The sequence below is a fragment of the Propithecus coquereli genome, unplaced genomic scaffold (assembly GCF_000956105.1).
Source record: "Propithecus coquereli isolate 6110/MARCELLA unplaced genomic scaffold, Pcoq_1.0 Scaffold16, whole genome shotgun sequence".
NCBI lineage: Eukaryota > Metazoa > Chordata > Mammalia > Primates > Indriidae > Propithecus > Propithecus coquereli.
The window spans coordinates 12,490,643-12,511,277 of NW_012140524.1; the positions used below are offsets into that span (position 1 = coordinate 12,490,643).

General features: G+C 35.1%; 1 protein-coding gene across 1 annotated transcript in view; it reads right to left on the minus strand.

Annotated features, from left to right (window-relative positions):
- The window catches only part of PDE3A (phosphodiesterase 3A, cGMP-inhibited), a 377,507-nt gene that overhangs the window by 22,294 nt on the left and 334,578 nt on the right, over positions 1-20,635 (minus strand). Inside the window, exons 6-10 of the mRNA XM_012640985.1 lie at positions 15,827-16,046; positions 12,455-12,537; positions 11,057-11,211; positions 9,399-9,536; positions 4,179-4,290 (exon numbers count right to left, since the gene is read on the minus strand). Coding sequence (XP_012496439.1) covers positions 4,179-4,290; positions 9,399-9,536; positions 11,057-11,211; positions 12,455-12,537; positions 15,827-16,046 — 708 coding nt within the window. The remainder of the gene's footprint in view (positions 1-4,178; positions 4,291-9,398; positions 9,537-11,056; positions 11,212-12,454; positions 12,538-15,826; positions 16,047-20,635) is intronic.

Here is a 20,635-nt window from a genome sequence, read left to right on the forward strand (position 1 = left end):
TTGCAAGCTGGGAAGATTACTACATGCAAGTAATTGCCATTATTAAACCTGTACACAAGCCCAACATTACAAGGGTGATGGGGGCAGCATGAAGGTGTTGGCAGGGCCCGTTTGGGGTAAGGAACAGACAACACCTCCTCCAGGTGAACTTGCAGCTCTTGAGTCCTACTGCTTCCTGCCCTGTTCCCACTGCAAGGTCCAGGACTAGAAGGTGTCATAGGTAATTTTTAGAACCTTTCAATGAACAAATAATTCTACCTAAATAATTTAGTGCTGAAAATATAAGATGCCAAACTCATTCTATGAGGCTAGTATAATTTTGATTAAAAAACTAGGTGAAGACAGTATATGAAAAAAAATGCTCCATTTGCTTTTAAGTTGAGGTGCAAAAGTACTGAAGAAAATAAGAGCTAACAAAATCTAGCTGCTTAAATATATACATCTAGTTGTGTGTGTGTGTGTGTGTGTGTGTGTGTGTGTGTGTGTGTGTGTCTAGAATTGTACTGTCACCAATCACTTAAGAAGAATGGAAAACCATCTGTCCTGTCAGCAGTCAATAACAGGCTTCTTAGACAAATAATCTTTTAGCATGTACTATGTACAAGTAGTAAGCCAAGTGCTGGTCTCTGTTGCTCTTGTCATTAACTCTCTGATGACCCAACGCAGGGGCAAAGGCACCCAGGAAAGAAGCCAGCCCTGTCCATGGAGGGTATCGACAAGTTTGTATTTGATACATAAACATGCTCAAAGATTTTTCTTCTTGTTCTGCCCACAGTAGGCAACTGAGAAGGATAAGAAATGGTATTGGAGCTATTCTTACTTTATCCTTATTATTATTATCATCCCTCATTCTTCATCTCTGGATTCTGGACAAACCCTTAATTCCCTCACCCACATGGCAACCCCCTCTCCCTCTCTGACAACACAGAGACACACAGGCACACACTGCCACCTGGTGCACCCTACCTCTTTCCCAAAGTCCACCCGTCTCCCACTTCCATCTTGATACAGTTGTTTTCTCAACTTTCTCCTTATAACTCAAGCACAGATTTGAAGTGAGCTGATATGAAGGGTCAGAATTATATGTAAAATTCATAGATTTTTAGATCAAAATTTATTTTGATTGACATAAATTTGTTTTGATTGAAAATTCTGTCTATGCTCTCATGCATCACAGGGCTAGGGGAAGCAGTAAAGAATAGACATGACACTTTAAGCATGTTTACCCTTTGGATTATAGCTAATATTCTAATAGTTCTGCCCCTTTAGCTTGTACCATTTCACCTCATTTATCTAGCTTCAAAATCGGTGGGCCCATTACATATAGCCTAAATGAATTGAACTAAACATAGATTGAGCAAGACTATTCTCATTGCTGCCATTAAATAGTTGTATGATCACAGGTACTGCTGAGGCACTCCCCATTTCTCAAACTCGAATAATAAGAATGAGAGGTGTCAGGAATAATATATTTGAGAGATGAAACTCTTTGAAACCAGAATAAGCACCCTCAAAAATAACTGGATCAATGGCTAAATGTGAACTGATGATTTATCTTCTTTACTAGGCAAAATGCCCAATTGAAAGGGACTACAAATCGTATCAAACATTATTTACCTCCCTGTGCAACTTGGTATTAACCATAGCTTAATTTATCCTAAGCCACACTGAATATATAAATGTGATAAAAATATCACATTTATTGTGAGTTGCTTATATTTATTGCCTATCCACTGCTACTTCCATGACATTTTCCTTCCTACCTTCCTTCCTTTCTCCCTTCTGTCTCTCTCGTTTTCCTTTCTCCCTCCCTCTCTCCCTGTTTAAATCTAGATTCCTCAACTTTTAGTCAGGGTTCTAATTACAAGTTTAAAAGCCTCTATACTTTCCTTCTTCTCTTGAAAATTGTGAAAGGTACACTTAGAACTATGATAAAAATTTAGTTTCTAATATTTTCACACATTGCCACATTAAAATTAATCCAACCCCATTTTCACTTTAGTTCCTCTTAGGTTTTTTTCAATTATTACAGATTCACTTAGAGCCATTAGAAATACAGTTCTCTAGAAGTAAATGTTAAAATAAGTAGATAGCAAATTTTTATATATGCTAATTATAATTAATAAGCAAGGATTTTAATATCCATATTAATCTAAATTTACAACCCCAGCACATATGAGATATTATTATTTAAAAGTTATCACCAATTAAGCTAGAGCTTTCCTACAAGAAGATATAAACAAATTCCCTTTATTGAAAGTATCTGAGACTTCAAATAGAACAAGCAGGTTTATTATAACAAATTCTTTTCACATGGAATGAAGAACCCACTATTACAGGAAAAAACATCTATTCACTCATAACATATAAAAATGTAATAAGAAAATATAAAAGTGAATAATAAACTTCAGAATCTGGAAACTTCATTTTGTACTTAAATACTGGTCATTTTTTTTACTATTATTTAATGATATACTACCTAGAGAAAAGTTAGTGGTTATTATATCTCTGCAGTCTAGTATCAATTTGAACTGAATGGAACTTTGCTATGGCTGATTATATCACTAAAATACAATTGAAAATACAACATTGATTTGGAATTCAGTCTGGTAGCTAACTAGGTGTTCTTCCATGTTTTTAGTGGCCTCTTTTCTATAAAAGTTTATTTATATAACTCTTTAACCTTTGAGAAATCACTAACACTTATGTCAATTACTGGCAGCCAACCATGGTGGGCCATGGGAAAACTGTATTAAGCAAGCAAGGCTCATCTTGAGATCCTTTCAAATTACTCCTTTTTCATATCTCTTTTCCAATTTCCATAGCTTTGTCGGCCAGACTTTCCCAGGGGGCCTGGTACTGTTAAGCTTCCCTCTTCTCTACTCCAACTGTCCTATTTTGCCTGCATTTTGGTCCCATATTCTCTAAAAAAATAAATCTCATTTGTAGATTCAATTCTTCATTCTCATTTTCTATCTCACAATTTGTAGGTTCAATTTTTCATTCTTTTCCTATCACATACTATCAGCTGTGCATATGCATTCCAGTGTAGCATGTGAACGTCACTTTAAAAAACAACTTGTTAATAATGGATCAGTAGGTTAATGTGCTACCCCTTTCTGGAAATACTTGTGTTTTATCTGCATCTTTATATTTTTTATTTAACTTCAGCTCTTTGCAACTGCAAAAGAATGTGGAGTTCTGAAGTCTGAGGTGCATAAAAGCAAATTTAAAACATAAAAGGTAAAACACGATTTAAATAACACATTTCTAAGACATGCTCCAACCAATACATTATGTTTGACTATTTGTCTTCCTCTGTATTTATTTCCTTGAAGTATCACATGATTTCTGTACTTTTCCACACTTTTCTGGTTGGACCTACGAACATTTCTTTCAGATCCATGTATTTTGTAGCGTTGTAGTATAACTCTTACACGTTCTGACTGATGGTACCCGAAATGCTATATACTGAAAATTTAACACCTCCTCATGTGTTCCAGTTGCTCATTATTATAAATGGCAAACTTATTCTCACAATATTCAAAGCTTGAACACTATGTCCTCTCCTTGGGTTTTTCACATTTACCTAATTTTTAAAATGTTTCTAATCATTTTTTCATAACCACTTCCAGATGTCTCTTCTTTTCTATTTTATTAATGAGACCATCATCCTCCTGTCCCTCTAAACATCAGCTAAGTTTATATTACATTGAGAAAACTTCAATATTTAGCGACTGAACTCTTCAGATGCCATAACAAAGTTGAATTCACCCAATAAAAGTGGCTGATTATTAAATGGACAATAAGTTTAAATTTAACATTTAATTGTTCATTTATCAAACATTTAAATTTGACTTACCATGTGCAAATCACTATTATAACCCTCTTTAAAATTATTACCTTGTTTAATCCTAACAATCCTATGAAACAGATGTTATGATCCCTATTTTATGGATTAAAAAATGAGGCATGTGGAGGTTAAGACAGACACAGCTCATAAGTGAGAGAGCCAGCTTCTAACCTGGGCTATACCCCCCTAACCACACTATGATGTGGCCATATTGAGTGTCCACCACGTGTAATTCTGTGCTAGCTGCTAATGATTCACTATCCCATTACCCGTAGCAAATTTGACAAATTTTAAAAGTATTATTTCACAAATCACTTATACTTACAAGGAATATCCCTATATCCAATCTCCAAAGCATGAAAATAATTCATAAATTCCCTAACTGGAATTTTAAAAGCTTCGAAGAGGCCCATGTCTTCAAAAAGTCTGTATGATACCTGTAAAAGAGACAGACAAAGCCTTACAAAACATCCCTAATTGTCTATTAGACATATAAAAAAAAAAAGAGGAAAAAATAGCATACATTCCATCAACCACATTAATTTGTTGCCAGTAGAGATACTTACTGCAAACAATTAATCAAGTACATGTTGCTATATATGTGTCTACCCTTCTGTGTGCTTAGCTTTTGTAGTTCCTGACCACAGGGGCATAGAATCTATTTTTAATGGTAAAGACTAGACATAGACCCAAGAAAACATCAACAGAGAAACCAGCAAACACTATGGTAGTATACCAAGGCACTACATTGTGTGTGATATTCATAATTAGAGGATGATACATAGTAAATTGCTAATTGCATAGTACATATGATAAGCACTAAATAAAGGATAGGAGAAAGCTTTAATTTGGACTCATTTTATTTAAAAAAATAAAGTTTTCCAGAGAATAAAGGATTCTGAGCTATGCTTTGGTGAAGATAAAGGGGAAAGAATTATGGGAGAGAGGAAAACGGTTGCTTTGACTAAGATATATAAAGAAAAAAGATTTATTCTAATCCAGTATAAATAACAATGTCTAAACTATTTTCCCTCATTTATCTTCCCTCTTCTTCCTCTGAATATCTATTTTTTTTTTCCAGTTGCCTTCGTGGCTCTGATGACTCACATCAAGTAAATACCTTTGAATATAATTAGCATATTTGACATGCAAATGGTGGAGGAAGAAAAAAATGATAACGGAAACAGAAGAAAGTAACGGGGAGAGAGATGGTTATTCATGGGGCAGAATGAAGGACAGAACCTTTTAAAATGGCCTCACTGCACATCACAAAGGCACAGTGCTGGTTATCATTCAGGAGACCTTAAGAAAGAATTATCTGTCCTTTTTGTTACCTGCATTCCTTCTTAAAATTCTCTTGAAATAGTTCTTTCAAATCTTCAATATATTGCTTTATAGTTAAATTTCCATCTTTTGTTATCATATTTAAATTTATTCAAATTCACTAGTATTCTTTAAGCTATATATCTAATGATTATCAGTCACATACATTATATGTCTATATCTATACTTACATACTTACATCTAAAAAAAGGATTCATTCATTCAACATGTATCTATTGAGTGCTTACTATGTGCCAATTTTTTATGCATACATTGTCTCTTTCTCTCTCTCTATATATATATGCACTGCACGCATATGAACAAAACACAGATCTCTACTTTCATGGAGCTTTTGGTTTAGCAGGGGAGGGCAGGAACCAATAGATATAATAAGTAAGTTATATACTATGTCAGAAGGTTATAAATCATGGGGAAAAGAAAAAATGGAATAGAGATGAAGGACTGGGATGGCAGGGAAGGCATGGCAGCTGTCATCTTAAATATGGTGGTTAGAGTTGGCATATTCAGTAGGTGACATTTGAGCAAAGAATTGAAGGAGGTGTGGAGTGAGGCACATGTATATTTGAGAAAAGAGCTTTCCATGCAGAGGAGAGCACCAGTGAAAAGGCCCTGAAATATGCTTGCTGTACTCAGGAGACAGCAAGACGGCCAGTGTGACTGAAACAGAGCGCATGAGGACTAGAGTAAGACTTCAGCTCTAGTCCTGAACTGAACTGCTGGGTGGGTTGGGCCGGGGGTACAGTCTTGGAGTGTGAGAGCCAGATCCACTATTTATAAGGACTTTTACTCTGAGTGAGGTAAGGAGCTATTGAAGAGACTGTTGAACAGAAATAACTTTATTTGACTTATTTTTAAAAGGAGCATCTTGGCTGCTCATTGAGAAATAAATTGTATAATGTATTCATCTCAACTTCTAGGTACTTTCTTCACTCTAAAGGACAAGTTTATTTATTCATTTTTCCTTTTTCCATCCCTACCTCCTCTCTTTTAAAAATGCAACAGAAAGTACAGTTTGTGGTTCCTGTCATATTATATTTCAAGCTGTTTCATTTTTTAGCTATTTCCTCTCTACTATTGCCTTGGACTATATTTGAGTTCCTGTTTATATGCTCCTAAGGGATTTAACTATGCATGTTATTTTAATAATAATAATAACAGTTGCAGTAGCTGCTGTGTATACACACACACACATATAGTATTAAATAAGTAAGGTGTCTATTCTAAGTAGTTTACATGTATACATATAATTAATTTTAACTTTATATATTAAAAAGTTTACACATTATAATTAATCCTCACAGCACCTTCTGAGATAGGTACTGTTGATTACTAATGTGTGAAAGCTGATGAAACAGAAGCACAGAAAGGTTGAGTGACTCGTTCAAGATCACACAGATGAAACATATGAGAATCAGATTTCCAACCAAGCATTTTAGCTTCAGATTTTACACTCGGCTTCAAATTCTACCACCATTATTTAAAAACCAATATTGTTAGGATTGCAAATAACTAAAGTTGTCTATGATTCTCTTAAAACATTTCAAAGATGAATCGCAAAATTAAAACAACAGGGTATTTTAGAGTATGATTTTAAAACAGAAGAATTTTCCTCAAGAAGCTGTTAAAATCAACCCTCAATAATTTTACACATGTTCATTCCAAACTCATAAATAAAGACACTATTAACTAGGTAAATATTGGTTACTGAAAAGAATAAACACTATTTCAAAATCTGAAGGATGTCCTTTTAGATTTGTTAAAATAAACATGATAATCATTAAAAGGCAGGCTGTGTATTGAGACTGAGAAGTCATTTCCACTGTACATATGTCTCTTTTAAAAATCTTTTGAAGTAAGATTTTTGCTGTTTAGTCTCAGCCAAAAGGTGATTTCTTGGAATGTCCATGTTAATTCACTTCAGCTGCCCTGAAGTCTTGCTAAGCCAAAAAAAAAAAAAAAAAATCCTTTTCCATAAGCAAAATTTCATGATTTTTGCACTTATAAACTCAAAGCAAAGGGAAAAAATGTTAAAAGTTCTACTCAGCCAGGCATATGAAGCGGTGTTTGCTGCATTTCCTCAAAGTTCAATGTTTGGTAAATTGGGAAAGTAAAGAGTGACTACTAAAGATCATACAGTATTATTTTTGAAAGATGGCTAGAACAAAAAAATACATTAATGAATTTTATGGTGATCTAATTGCTAATTATCCACAATCTTTCCAATGTCTACTGGTATCTACGACTTGTAGAACACATTCTGTGTCAATGCTGACCAAGTTCCATCCTCCCACCCCCAGTTCACATTAAGTGGGGCTGGATACCAGCAACGACAGCACTACTGTCACTTGCGCTGTAAAACTAACTGCTGTAATAACCACTTTTCTACTTGGTCAGATGCCCCACTTGGAGAGCTTGAAGGTATAATAAGCAAATGTGCTTTATGGGGACCTCAGAAGCAGCTGAATGAATGTAAGAAGCCTGGGCTTCTGAGATGGATAAATCTACATTTGAAGCCTGGGTCTATTTACTATACGATTTTAGAAGGACACTATGTCCTCTTTTAAGCCTTAGTTTCTTCTTCCGTAAAATAGAGGAAAAAAATGCCTGCACCAAAGTTACTGTGAAGGTTACAGAGTTTTGGAGATTTTGTGAAATATATATCAAATATAAAACGAGATGAGATGTTTTTCTCCATAATCCAGTAAAAGAGAGAAAATACTTCTTAGCCCATTGAAACATCCTGCAGCACCATTACAAGCATATTTCCATGAAAGATCGCTCCCTCAAAGTCATAGTCTTCCAAGGATTTCAGAAAGTGGGATACAAAACCTCCCAGGAGGAGCCCTAAGGTACGAGGGTAAGGTGGATTGGATAGAATGGCTGTCCTTAAACCTGTCCTCAAGATCAGCAATGAGACCTTGCTTAGCGCTGAGGAGAAAGGAAGAAGAAAAGAATGGGCTCTTAACTCCTAGTAAAGTACAAGGGCTGCCATTTTATTCCTCAACATGTTCATGGACGGAGTCTAGCAGAGGCAACAATTGCATGTTATATAGACTGTATTTATTTTGTGCTTTATAGTCCATCAATAATGTTGGCGTACCTCCCAACTAGACCTAGTTGTCTGCGTTTGTAGAATTGAACACCAAAGGAAAGGCCCACTATCTTCTCCCTTCAAAGCTTCCCAGATCGGGATCTTCATGCCAAAGTTCCACACTCAGGCTGAGTGGTCTGAAGATGCACAGAGTACAAATAGGTATTTCAGTGATTTCTCTTCTAGCCTTTGCGGAGAAGTGTTAGTGGCCTCAATAAATCTGGGTTGGATTCTGAATTTTCACCTAAGTGCAATTAAGAAGTGCAGTAGTCTTTAACATCTCTGCTGTAATATTTATTCAGATCTGTAAGAGCTCACCTAAAACATTTTAAAATAAGCTGATAAATATTATGGCATCATTCTTTTTAATTAAGAGTATATATTTTGATAGGTGTTTGATAATACAGCAAATCCATCATTTTGTTTTGTTTTTTGAAATAAGCAGGTTCGAATCCTTAATTTCTGTATGTTTTCTTTCTTCCTCTGCAAAGCAAACATTTCTTTGGGAAGCCTTGAAGGTGGTCTAGCCTAGAGATAACAATACTAGCAGGCTGTTGTTATCTCGCAACAGTTCTCATCCTGTATTTCTTGTGATAATAAATGTGTTTTCGATTTTCAAATACAGAAAACTCTATTCAATGTGTCTCTCACAGCACTGGGGGAAAGCGTATTTCTGCACAGTATCTTGTTTCTGGTAAGGCCTAAGCACTTTAATATTAAAAACTTAAAAGTCATTGGAAATAGTTATAGACAATAAATTAGTTTTTATAAATAGGCACTTTTCTTCTTTTAAGTGGCTTGTGCCACCTCTTTTTGTTTTCTTAATTCTATGAATTTTAGATTATTGTTCATTTTGCTTATGTATCCCTGATTCCTCCTTTGTCTTAAAAAATATATAATATTTTAATTCTTTGATATGGTATTCTACTTGCTCAAAATTCCAGTTTCTTTTGTTAACCTACCACCAAGGAATCTACAGAGTGTTGTGTGCTAAAATTTCCTTTCTCCACACAACACCTACCCACAGGTGTCAAGAATGTACAAAGCTTTAAGCAACTGAGGAATTGTTTTTTGTATATTTACAGTCATATGTATGAATGAATTTCTTACCTGACTAAGAATACGGCCACATGTTTTTCCTATACTTTCTACTAAATCAAAAATTGGAAAATTCCAAGTATTTAGCTGCTTCATGATTGAGTCCAGATTATCCATGACAAGAGGTTCAGGAGCAAGAATCGGTTTGTCCTGTAATGAAGATTAAAATATTTTAACAACATATAGTTTTGCTACAAAGCAATTTGTGCTTTGGTAAATTTAAATTAATAACTGTGGTTACCATAAATAAATGACTTAAAACTCCAGAGTCAAAGAGCGATCTTTAAAAGAAATCAAGATGAATGAGATATCGACCCCAAAGTAAGGAGGAAAATGTCCAAGGCTTTCTGTTTCAGACTATGAATTTTGCATTGTTAGATGCATGTGTATCTCTGGTTCATATACACTCTGGCAAAACCATAGATATTTCCTCCACAAATTAACATAACTGCTTTGGGTCTACTGCAGGGTTCTTAAAGATTCAAGGACTTCAGAAAACTCCGGAATTATACGTAAATTTATCTGTCCACATCGTTATGTAAATTTTTCTGAGATGGGGATTCCTTGCTCAAATGAAACTCTTAAAAGAGATCCACGAGTGGAGAGGAGGACTTAATCACTCCTACTCTAATTGATCAAACTTATGTTAATGCTTCAAAAGCAACATTCATTTTATGGAATGACAACTGCCACATTTTTCAGAGATTTTAATCTAATTCCCATGATCTACTGTTTTCTGAGAAACAATCACCATGTAAATGTAGACTTTTTATAATTGGTCCCAAATAAGGATATTCTTAAGAGTAAATTTCTAAAAGAAATAGAAAATAAAGATAATGAGGATAAGAAAATATAAATTATTTTACCTGACAATCTATTTGATTTAAAAGTACAAATGACAAATACAGTAAAAAATGATAAAACAGAAATTGATAATCTCAGTCAACATGTTCTACTATTTGCTGCCTCCCTCAAATTAACCTGACTCAGAATGTACACTTCAATCCTCCTTAAACAGATCTCATTAAACGCACAAAATAAGTCATTAAAGGATATTTTAATAGTGAGAGAAAGGGGCTCTATGTACTATATCCATACAACACTATTGCACTTGAATCCACTAAATTTATAAAAATTTTTTTTATAAAGGATATTTTAATAGGTAGCAAGTATCACTATAAAACTGGTTTAATATAACAAGGAAAATAAATATTGGCTCACTTTCTAAGTCAAAGAGGTACTCGAGAAAAACCAGCAAATGCCCTAAGACAACTATCTTTCTCCACCTACTCCCTCCCACTCTCCCTTCTTCCATTCCTTCCTTCCTTTCATCTCTCTGTTCTTTCCTTTACAAAATATTATTTTACTATTGAATGAAATTATTCATTTTCTATGCATATTTACACTTTTTAATTGAGTTAATAAATATCTGTAATCATTTGTAAAGAAAAAAACACTTATGCTTTTAATCACCAAACAATAGAACCACGAAGAAACCATTAAGGTTTAGATAGAGAAAAACTATATTGGTACATATGGGTGTGGCTACTGCCTATGCATGATCTAAATGAGACAGATCTGTAATGATTCGGGGATCGATTTCTAAGCCGATTTCTGCACTAAAAGACGATTTCTCAAGTAAATGAAGGAGTCAAGTGACGTGGGCCTACCAGGAACATCATGGTCTCGGGAGCGTAAGTGCTGCAAGCTGACGCTTTCCTCAGCGGCTCCCTTACACACTCGGCCTCATCCTCATTCTGTACAATATCACTGCTGTCACTGTTGTTATTGGTTTCATAATCAGAGGTAACTTGAGCAGTGTCATCTGCAATTGAAAGAGAACAGCTTATTATGAGCTTTGCAGAGGGGAAAAGGGGCTCAATGAAGCACATTTTCCTAAAATGCACATGGTAAATATAGTGTTTAGGGAAATACTGCTTTCATGAGCTTACACACCAAGAATATGGCATGAAAGGGTACAGAAAAGCACACATTTTCCAACCCAATGAAATAGATGGGAATTATGATCTGTAATTTGTATGATGTTCAATAATCCCTCAATAATAATTTTTAGATCTTATAACTATGTATTTTTTTTTTTCTCTATTCCTCTCCCAATACATTAAACCACAAGTAGCTGACTAAAACACTAGCTCTAGAATGGGCACATGGGGTGGGAGAAATTGAGTCGACACACCCAGGAATAAAGTGGGCTGTGGAACATGGAGGGAGGGCATGTGTTTAAAAGCAAGGGAGAACCTATGTATCCACCCTGTTCCTTGGGGGTCTGTTGCTTCCTTTCTTATCTGTCCCCCTTCACTGTCCCCATTTTTGGTCTGCAATAAACTGTGCTAATCAAAAGTCCAATCAGAAAATACCAAATGTCTAAAGAACACGTTCCTGAGACAAAGACTTCGAGAAGCTTCTCACAGCTGAATAAGCCACCTGAATGAAGTTTACTGAATGTTTGCTAGGTGTTGGGGACCACTTAAAGCAATTTATTTCTATTAGCTCATTTAATCCTCTCAACCATCCTATGAGGCACAGAATATTCCCTTCTCTGTGTCCCTCATCTTCTCTAACTCAACTAGGGCTGGTACAATCAGGGGAATATTTCACCTTTGTGGTATCACGGAGAGCTATGGCCTTTGAGTGTGGCTTCTTCATTTTTATTAAAGATTTTGGGATTGAAACTTGTCAGTTACATTTTCATACTATATCTAATTCTAATATACAAGCAGTTGCTTAATTCTATGTATAATGGTGGAAGTAGCAAGATAAAATAGCATTTCTGTATAGTTCCATATATTCTATAAAATGGCCTCTCATGTTTTAAAAACATTCATTTGTATGATGAGGCATAGAAACATTTTGGATAGCTTTGCACAAAAACTTTATGCACGATCAAAACTCTAGATAGTAGGATTATAGATGATTTTGATTTTCTTCCTTGTCTTTTTAAATTTGTGATTTAAAATAATCAGAAATGCAGGTTACCTATTTGTTCAGGAAAGAAAAAAAAATATGTATTTCCATTTTGAGGAACAGAATCTAAAATAATGAATTACCTGTTCTGCTTGGTGTCCGAGCAACTGCCCCACTTCTCTCCAGGAGCCCGTCAGAATTCCCTTGGGAATACGGTCTGCCACAGCTGAGAAATACCAGAGCAGCTATAAGTATATCCTTCCATTTTCAAAAAATCATAGGTACATACCATCTATATGTACATTACGGCAGACACAACAATCAAATATTTCTACCTTCTACTTACTTGTTTCATGCAAAAATTCATTTTGTTTGAGACCTGGGTACCATTCTTTCTTTATTGTGAGAGCGTGAGCAATACAGAGGATTAGAAATTTCACTTGCCTTCTATGTTCCCCCACATTTGAGGGGAAAGTGGTGGGAAAATTTTGTCACACTGTTGAGAGAACACTGTGACAGGCTGCTACCTATGTATAGCAGTGATTTTGGAGGTGTCAAAATGTATTTGGTCAAAAATCTCTCCCTCCCTGGAATCCCTTTGTGCCTGCTTAAAAGCCTCATTATTAGATTTATTTCTTTGGCTTAAGACATCTTATGTCCAAACAGACCTTTAAGAAAAGACAGCACAGTTAAAAAATAGAATGATAGTATGCTAATTTTATTTTTGCCACATAATAAAAATGAATTCTTTTTTTCAGATGGATCAGTTACCTGCTAAGGCCCTAGGAAATGAAGCGAGCAGAGGCACATTTTGACAAAGAGTGAATGTACTATGTACTATGTACTATGTACTATGTAGGACATAGGACATCGGTTGAGAAAAACAGGCCAAAGGAGGTACCGTGGGAACCAGGAAAAACCAAGGCACTTGAGAGGTGAACAACGCCCCCTAACAGAGGGTGCTGGAGGATGAGGGATACTTTTTTCCTCAACAGTTTGACTGTTTAATGAATTAAAAAGCAACCGCACAACAGGCTTGGCAAAGTTCCGAACTGGCTCCTCCCTCTTTATCTTGTTCAGAGATTTCATGATTAGATTTTAATTCTGCACTCCGCTGCTGGGTTCTTTCCTTCCGACTAACATTACAAAAGGACTCAGAGGATTTTTTTGTTTGCTATTTAACCACAGATTACTCACTCTAAAATGAAAAAAAAAAATTGAGTGATAATTTATTCTTTAATATCTTAAAAGTCTCATCACTTTTTTTTTTCTGAATTATGCTTGTATATGCAGTAGAGAAAAGCATTTTCCAGCTAGAGAGTATTTTCAAACTAAGTGACTTTATTTTCAAGCTTTGAATGTAAGTAGGAAATCATTATACACAAAATATTCTTAATTACGAAACCTATCATTTTACTGTAAGGAATCAAAGGAAAATGACAATACTAAAGGAAAAAGAAAAGTAGATGCAATTAATGGACTTATATTCTCAGATGAAACTCAGTAGAAGTTTATTAGTTTTAAGATTTTTCATTGCAAGATAATACCTAAAAGGACTATTTAAATTAGTAGTTCAAATATACCAGCTCCTATGCCAAAAAAATAGCTTGTTGCATAGACATTACAGCAGCCAAGAGACTAGGATTCAACGCCAACCCCTTCGAGTTCAGCAGGGGAAACCACAATAATTAGTCGTGTGTTTCTGGAGCTCTCTGTGCCTACATGGGTGGCTGTCTTGAAGGCAATAATAAAACCTGGTTTGAATTATAGGTTTATAAAGCCCAAACAAATAAAACACACACACTACTGGATTTATAAACATTACTGAACAAGTAGACAGTGAAATCCCCTTGTTTTTCTCTGAAACCTCTTTCATAAAAATCCCCATTACATTCTTCCTGCTGAGAATACAAAAAATAGACTATTAAAAGAAAAGCTATGTGAGTGGTACATCTTTTCTGAACATCCCTCTTCCTTTCTTTAGGCAACTTATTTCCCACACGTCTGGAATGCACAGTGGGAGAGTCTCCCTAAAAGGGCTGAAAGCAGATGTCCTTCACGCAGATTACTCCCCTGGGCTTCACCCTGGCTCGGGGTACACACAACAAAACAATGCTTCTTAAGTGTGTTCTGCCAAACACTAGATCCATGGGCAATTATTGGGTGTTAACCAAAAGAAACTGGTTCTGTGGTCAAATAAATTCAGAAAACACTAGATGAAACAAAAAAAATCAAAGGGTGGTCTTTTAGCAGAACTTATCAGAGTTTTTAATAAAGTGATGTGTATTGTGAATCTCTAGAGGGAAATACGTTAGTTATGTCTCCTAGACATGGTACTACAGAATATACTTTTTTGGTGGAGAAAAAAGATGTGATTAATATCCTATAGAAATTATTTTTTTTTAAATAGCTGTCATGGGAGAGGACAGCAGAGTAACTTTTGGATGGTAGAATAACTTTTTACTCTGGCCCCGTCCAAACAAGGATAATTTTTCATTTAAAAATATTTATAAAGAGAAAAGAAGTAAAAATAAAGATTACAAATAAAATTCACTTAGCTTACATGACTTATGTGTAAGGAATATGAAAGTGAAAATTAGGAGGTTTAACAGCAGTTGCCAGTTCCTAAAACTGAACATATTGATAAAATATGGGTCTAGGAACCAATATTTGATACCAGAAAACCAACATGTTACTAATTTATTCAAATAGTTAACCTCATTCACCTTAGAAAAGAAATACTATTTTTTTCAATGTACTCTCATGATTATACTTAAAAACACTCAACTCTTTTCTACTTAAAGAATATGGTAATGTTTTAAGAGCAATTATTTAGGATTAACTATTACCGAAGAACAGTAAAAACACATTAATCAGTAAAAAGAGGCAATTCTTTCTTAGTGACAATGTTGGCAAAATAATTACTTCAGCCATGCTAGGCCCTTTTTTCTTATTTTCTGTGATAGATAACACTTCATAATTCTGTTTCAACATGATAGAAAAGCACATGCAACTGTTTGATTGCATTCAGAGAACTATTTGAGTTCAGCCATTGTGGCCCATGTATTATTCGCACACTTTCAAAGTATTAAAATAAGAAATGCAAATTTAGGATTAAACATCTTTAAAATCAGTATAAAATACTCCGTGGAGAACAAGTAAAAACACATTCCAACAAAATTTTGAATTAGATTATTTGATATAAATTTTTAATTATCTATCTTCTGCATTCTCCATCAGTAAGCAGACAACATATATAACTAATTATTTTGTACCCTCTGCAAAGATTAGGTGCATGGACTGTATGGACTCTGAACTTTCCATTAATACAAAAATCACTAAAAAATTAAGTTTCTATTATAGCCTATTCAATACAAATCGTATTAGCCCATACTTTCGTGTCAACTACTTTGGCCAACCTACCCTAAGCTGTGTGGGCTGGTGGTAGGTTTTTCCATGGGGAAAACTATTAGTAGTTTATTATTGAATGCCAGTTAACAACATAAAATCCTTACCTGCTACATATAACAGGTGGAGTCAGGATCTGAGGGGATAAGTCAGGAGCACTCTGAGTGTAAGTTAAGGTCCTGTAAGAAGTTAGGCCTTGTTTTGCAGTTGTGTTAGAAGATTCTGGAAACTGCACTGCAGAAATTTTGCTGACCGGGCTGCTGGCAGGAGTTGCTTGGAGAGGTGAGGAGCAGGGTGATGAAATAGGTGAAATTTTAGCTAGGGCACCTGAGAAAGAAGAATAATTAATTCAATAAAAAAATGTCTTTGAAACACGAAATTGCAACTTTTGAGCTTCATCAACAACCATGTGCACACTCAGGCCACTGGGCTGGCCTCTTGTGCATGCCACCATCTGGAGACAGGGTGTGTGGTTGGGGTGTCTCCACAGCATGAAATGGGAGTGATGAATCATCACGAAAAAATCGGTGGCAATGTTGGTACATCCAGCTAAAGCCCTGGTGTCCTGGAGTAACTTCAGGACAGAAGGATATTATTTTCTCTTCCCATTTTTGTTTCTTCTTGTCATTCTGACACAAAAATAATAGTTGAAATTTTCTCATGTATTTGCCTTCTCTTAGGTTGTGAAGTTTGTAGCAGGAACAAGATCTGTTATTGTTTTAAGCATTAACTGGTATCTGGATCAGAGTTCGGCAGGCATCAGATGCTTAAAGTATGTAAATAAGGAAGATACATTTTTGAGAGGCAATTAACCTTCTTAACCATTCACATTTTCAGTGAAACAGGACCTTTTTGTGTGAAACAGTACTTTGATCAAAATAATTTTTGAAGAAAACATTTTAAAAGGAAATATGATCTATTTCAGATCAAACAATAGGCCTAAAGGTTACATTTCAAGTGTGGGTATTTGTGCCAAACTGTCTGTGTTTACTCTAGATTGTGAGAATTTTACAGGATGCTGGCTTAGATTTCAAAGTGCGGCTGTTGGAGGACAAGGACGATATCTTTTGAAGTTACTCTCTCCCGAACATAGAGAAGGCAGCCTGCACTTAAAATTGAAAAAAAAGAGAGAAATAACTTTTGAACAGCTACCTGATTACTGGTTTTCATGATTTTATGGCTGAACGACCTACTGTAGGGTAAATGACATGAAATCATTAAAAGTCATTCTCTATTTCTCACCACTGAAAGGAAATTTACAGCTACGGTCTTTCACATCATCAAATGATGTGTGTGGTTAACTAGCATCTGGCTGACAGCAAAGTTTGCTTCCAGAGACTAGTTCCCTCAAAAGTTTGATTTGTCACACCCAAAGGTTTTCTGGCCCACTGAAAAGAACATTAAGCTTGTTGAAGGGTTTTTATAATTTTCTTTTTAAATTTCTTGTTGGCACTGGTATTTGTTTTGTTTTAAAAGATGGGAAATCTCACTCTTCCTTTCCTTAAGCATGGAGAACAGCAAGCCTTCCTAGTCCTTTCTCAACATTTCCATTGCTGACTCTTGATTGACAGCTTGTCCCTGCTTTTAAACTTAGCAAATGAAACCACTTAGACCCAGAGGGGTTAAAATACCTTCCCAGTGTCACACTAAGAGCAAGTGGGAGAATAGAGAGTGAGCCCAGCTGTTCTTAGTAAAAGGTGCTCTATCAGCCAGTACTTCTATCAGAGACTGCTCAAGGGGGAAGAAAAATCCATCATCTATGATCTATGAGGCAGCATTTGTATCGCTCTTTACGTCATGCCTTATGGTTTTTAGTTTTATTTCCATTTCTGTTTAAAAGATTTAACTATTTTACCAAAGATACTGACAAATGCTCACATTACAGTCTCCTGAGCCAAAAATAAATTAAGTTCAGTGAATTTTTAACTCACTTCCCCAGCCAATGTATCATTGTGTGTAGTGAGTGGGTTACATGTGTGCTGTGAAGTATGATATTAAATGATTGTAAATTAAAAAAAAAAAGAAAAGAAATATATTATTTGGAAGCTCTAGAATAAACTCAATGTTTAACTTTATCTCTAATGTTTTATAATTAGATCTTCTCATTATAATTGTATAAAATAAAGAAAATCTAAGTTTCACCAATCTCTAAATTCCTTCCCATTTCTCTAATGCTATATAATATTACAGTACACACAAACATTATTACACATATATAGATACTCTGATGTAAACAAGGTTGGAAAGGGCTGCTCTAGTAACACAATTTTTTGGATTAAGGCGAAGACTCCAGATAATCTTAGACAGAGGGTGTAACCATTAAGGAACTGAATCCTGGCATGATGTGGCATAAAGGTGACCAAGGTATTTGCACTAAGTATCTCAGTGATTTAGTCACTTGACAAATATTTATTGTGTGTCCTTTTCCAGGGTTGGAGTGGTGTGTCAAATAAAATCCCTGCTCTCATGGAGCTCCCACTCTTTTAGGGGAGACGGGAACTAAAAATTAATAATGAATAAAACAGAAGAAAGAAAAGTCGAGAAAGTCAAGTAATTTCAAGTGATGTGAAGAAAAATAATGCAGTGTAGAGGACAGAGAAGGACAGAAATGCTGTTTAGATAAGATGGTCTGGGAAGGCCTCTGAGGTGGGGTGTGGGGGAGGGTAAATTTTGAACAGAGCCCTGATGAAACAAGGAAGACATTTAGGCAAGTATCTGAGGAAAGCGTGTTCCAGCAAGAGGGACATACCTGGGGATGTCAGAGGATCAGTAGGAGGTCAGTGGCTGGCAGCTTAGCAAAGGGGAAAAAGGGGGCAGAGAATGGGGTCAGTGAATGGGTCAGAGAGGTTGCTGGGTAAGGCTGGGTAAGGCTGGATAGGGCTGGATAGGTCCAGGGCTAGGTTTTAATTTCGGTGTCTTAAAAAAAAAAGATATTGCTGCTAGGCAGTGCTTTAGACAATTCTTTAACGATAATGATAGCAAATTGTGAGTATTGAACAGTTTTCTACCACCTTTTTTTTTTTTTTTTAAAGAGAACTGCAGTTCACAGCCCATGGGAACATTGTCCATTTTTGTCTTGACACAATGGATTTTCTGAAGGCAATTTATGAGAAGAGTGATTTTTTTCATTGCTAATTTTTAATAGCTGCCAACTGATAGCCTTGGAGACATGCAATTCACTCTCAAATATAAATTTTAAAATCTACACAATTATTAGAATTCTTGGAGTTATGGATTAACTAACTTTAAACAAATAAGTAGACTTTAAGACTTCAAACTTACTGCCTGGGATGAAATTTGAAATAAACTTGTAACACAGGAGAAAAACTTTGCTTCTATAGTACTACTAGTCAACATATTTTGAACACTTCTAACAAACAAAAGTCTTGGCAACAACTATGAGAAGCACGGATATTTTTATTCTGTAGGTGAGAAGATAAAGGTATAAACGTATAAATTCCTTTTTCCCAGAGCCAAACTACTATTTTTCCCAGTGTGCATTGTTGTAGTTTGCTTAAAGTTTAAAAAACAGAATTAGGAGTGCTATAGGAAGTAGATACGTATTTACATCTATTAGTCTTCAAATACATGGGGAGATAAATGCAGATAATAATCAAATTTTCTTTCTATAAAGGATAGACTACAAATAAATGATTTCAGACTCAGGAAGAGGATTCTCCAAGAAAATAGTAGGGATAACCTTCCATACAAGTCTTTTACAACAGATATTCTAAGACACTTTAAGTGTAATCATGTCTAAAGTTGTAGCGATGACTGTTACGACCTCTGCAAGTCTCATCTAATTTTATGTTGCACACTCACACACACGCATGCAAATGAAGGAATTCAGATAAATATGCATTCTCTCAAACATACTTATCTTCCTTTTATATTTGAATGATTTTAAGAGACTCCAGGAAAAAGACATAGCTCATGAATTATAAATCTTTGAATTATTCAAACTGTCCTAATGTGAAATGCTTAAAATCAAAATACTTCAAAAAATTTAAAAATATAACTTTAAAAATAAAGTCTAAAATGCCAGCTCCTTTGAGTAATTCAGCCTTATTCTTTGCTCCTGAGAGCATGAGAAAATGTGTCAAGACACAAGGAATTTTTGGGTAATCAAAGGGAGAAGATAAACAATATTGGAGGGGAATTATTTAAGTGAATCCATCTGTTTTGTGCTATAAAACTCTCTTAGTTTAATTTTAAGCAAACAAAAAAGGAACCAGCTTGTCTGATAAATACATGCCTCTTTTCCATGCCCACATGAAAATGGTCAACCCTAATATTTTTTCAAAACAGAAAATGTATTTAAAGTAAAGAAAATGCAAAAAAAAAAAAAAGGGTCACAATACCATAATTAAAGTTCTCTGTCCTTTCGAATTTTAAATAGAAAGAACTCAGTCTAGTTGACAGGTGTGGAGATATCTGTTATCACTGTAATAGGCAGCTCAAACTTACAAGAATCTGGGAAAGAACTACTGCAAATGCAATAACTGTGAATTAGAGGAATTTTTAAAGCAGTCTGACATCATGATAGCTCCACATAATCAATGACTCACAATAGAAGAGCAAGATTGAAAATGCGAATTTATATTTAAATCTCCTGTTTCATGCTTTAATCAAAAGACTCCTATCTGATATCATTCATTGATTTTATATTAGTAACTGCATAAATAATTGGCTGTGCTTCAGCTATTTAAAATTAACGCTGATTGATTGAGCTAGAGGACACACTGTTTGCTTGATTTGTGCACAGGACAGATTTCATTAGTCCCCTCTGGAAACAAGTTATTTATCGTTTGATTTGTCTATTCGTTTCTTTATATTTGCCTGTTGTTCTTCCATTCCTCCTCAGACTCTCTTCACACTTCGAGAATATTTTCTTATACTCTTTACCACGTAAAGGA